Below are 2,746 nucleotides of genomic sequence, written 5' to 3'. Positions count from 1 at the left end.
ACAGGTTCCCTTCCTGAGTACAACGGGTTCATGTATGCTTCCAGAGGCTTCACCTAGCTTCCTTTAGTGTGAAAAGGACCTAGTATCAGATCTCAAGACTCGGGGTTTTGTTTCCATGACTGAAATCACAAGAAGAAAAGCATTGCAATTTTTCTTTCGTCTATTCTGGCTTCTCATTTCATTCTGTTCCCCCAACTAGATTCTGACAAAAGTTATTTGCAGCACTTCCATCTGTTTCGTGAGTGACAGGAGACTGGTGTCAAGTGAGAAAATGAAATGTAAATTTTATTAAACACCTCCTCTCATCTCTGTGTATCAATCCAGATTCCAGCCGAACATAGCAAATCAAATCCTGTCTATGCCAGGCCCCGGGGCAGATGGGAAAATCATTTCTCCTTAATACTGTTCCCTTCTAGTAAAATATTTTGCTGTTTAGTAAATGAAAATTTTAAATGCAAACCCTGCATTAATCCCAGTGAAAAGCTCTATCTCCAAAACAAACATTTAAAGAAGGAACTGAAAAAAGAGAAAAGGCGAGGTTTGAGGGGCAAAGGACAGAAGGAAGGGCCAGGGGAAACGAGACTGTCTTTAGCTGTCATGTGCAGTCTTCCTTAGCCATGAAGCGGTACATATCTGGAGAATAAACAGCACAATGCTGTGAAGCTAGGACCATTGGAACATTTATCTTCAGGCTGCCTTCTCTTTGAGATAATAAAGATCTTAATTCTGATGCATTACCTTCCAATGGTGTTAGAAACATAGATGCTTCATTTGGGATATGAATGTATGTACAATGACTGACAATGCTATGTGGTTTTGACAGGTGATGTCTGGGTATAAAATAATTCTTAACTTGGGGATATATATATATATATATATATATATATATATATGAGATTTACTTAAAAAACAAAAAGCATACCTATTGCACTTTTGATGAAAAGCATTTTTTTTCAATAATTAAAACACCAATGCAGTTTAAAATAATGTCATCCATCATCTACTTAATTTCAATAAATGCTATAAATACAGTATGAAGAAAAAATTTTTAAAAATCATTTAAATGTATTTTACTACACAATGGTTGTTTTTAAGCTTTTTATTGATTGTTTGTGGCTCTCACATCAAGCCATTCTGATTCCATTCATTTCCTCATCCATTTGTGTTTACCCTTTGCCCTTGCAACTTCTCCCCCTAAATATAAAAGAAAAGAAAGAAAATTTAAAAGAAAACAATCTTGTTAAGGAAGCAGTAGTGTGACACAGTGAGTCACACAGTGTACCCTTTCGTCCATACATTTTTTTTCCTTTTTGGTTTTTCAAGACAGGGTTTCTCTGTATCTTTGGAGACTGTCCTGGAACTAGCTCTTGTAGACCAGGCTGGTCTCGAACTCACAGAGATCTGCCTGCCTCAGCTTCCCGAGTGTTGGGATTAAAGGCGTGCACTACCACAGCCCAGCTTAGTCCAAACATTTTTACTTGCAAGTGGTCATTGCAATGAGTCATTGGTCTGGTTTGAGGCCCCTGGCTTCTTTTACATTATTGACACTGAGTCCTCACTGGAACGTCTCTTAGATACCCTGTTGTTGCCCTGTGTCATGGAGGTCCTGCAAGACCAGCCACTTCAAGTGCTCCAGCAGATCATGGATGGGATGGATGTTGGGGGTTGGCTAACTCATAGGTCTGGTTCTGGGCCTGGGTGGTAGCTAGGTTTGTCAGCCCACTCTCCCTCATTCTCACCACCAGGGCAGCATTGCTCCAGCTAGCTCACAGAATACAACAAGCCACAATGGGTGGGCCCAGTTCTCTTGCTCTCAGGCCCTCACAGAGCAGCTCGCCCACATCCACGACACCAGGAGCAGCTCTATTTTGTTGTCCAGGCAAGGTGCAGGGCTCACTCTCCTGAGTGCTGCAAAGCTGAGGGGCAGGGTCCGCTCTCCTGACTGCGGCAGGTGTTGACGAGTGAGGCAGGGACAACCTCCATTTTTTAATACAAGAAAAACAATATTGTTTTGCAGTGTGCTGGAATATTAAACAGTGAAAACTTTTTTTTTTAATTTTGGAAACCAGAACATTTATTTTATGACAGATCGAAATCCTCAAGATGAACTGGATGCTGCAACAGCTGCCCTCTTGGGTTTAGGGGTTGTCCCTTCACGGAATCCATGCCTGAATCTTCGGTAGACAATTTTTAGTTGCCTCATCTGCCCAGTCCCGGTTGTGTTTCGTCTCTTAGCCTTGGCACTCCAGTTATACTTTCTCTTGCGCTTGGCAGGGTAGCCGCATTTGCCACAGGTAGACTTCTGAAGGTGGTAGGCCTTAGAGCCACAGCGGCGGCACAATGTGTGCGTCTTGTTGCGACGCTTTCCGAATGATGACGTTCCTTTCGTCATCTTGCTTCCCAGGGAAAACTTTTGTATGACAATTATATCAAGTTAGAATTAGGTTACTAATAGGAACTTTAACCATCAAATTATGTGACACCTACATGAGAAAATTTCAGCAGATTTTCTTTCAGTGTGTTGGTTGGACCATTAAAAGACCTTACCTCATTGCCTGAATGATTTCTCTTTTATTGATTGATTGATCTTAAGTTGGCACCTACTAACTGTATACGTGTATATATGTGTATGGGCGGTGATGGTTAAATTGGAGTGATTAGCATTTTGCTCTGACATTTATAATTTCTTCATGTTGAGAAAATTAGAAGTAGTCTCTTTCAACTATTTTTATTTGTCTGTTTTTGT

The 2,746-nt window shown here is 40.9% G+C and overlaps 1 protein-coding gene across 1 annotated transcript; it reads right to left on the bottom strand.

The window, feature by feature from the left end:
• Positions 1–2,074: 2,074 nt before the first annotated feature.
• Positions 2,075–2,392, bottom strand: LOC126489690 (60S ribosomal protein L37-like). Its single transcript, XM_050124107.1, has one exon. It carries the CDS (start codon positions 2,390–2,392, stop codon positions 2,099–2,101), a length of 294 nt encoding a protein of 97 aa, XP_049980064.1. The 3' UTR covers positions 2,075–2,098.
• Positions 2,393–2,746: the final 354 nt, after the last annotated feature.

This window comes from Alexandromys fortis, unplaced genomic scaffold (assembly GCF_014885135.2).
Source record: "Alexandromys fortis isolate MF-2015 unplaced genomic scaffold, M_Fortis_MF-2015_v1.1 scaffold_207, whole genome shotgun sequence".
Taxonomy (NCBI): domain Eukaryota; kingdom Metazoa; phylum Chordata; class Mammalia; order Rodentia; family Cricetidae; genus Alexandromys; species Alexandromys fortis.
This window is presented reverse-complemented; position numbering and strand designations above follow the sequence as displayed.

Excerpts from the sequence above, each read along its gene's own strand:
- LOC126489690 (XM_050124107.1), bottom strand. The coding sequence starts at position 2,392 with ATGACGAAAGGAACGTCATCATTCGGAAAGCGTCGCAACAAGACGCAC.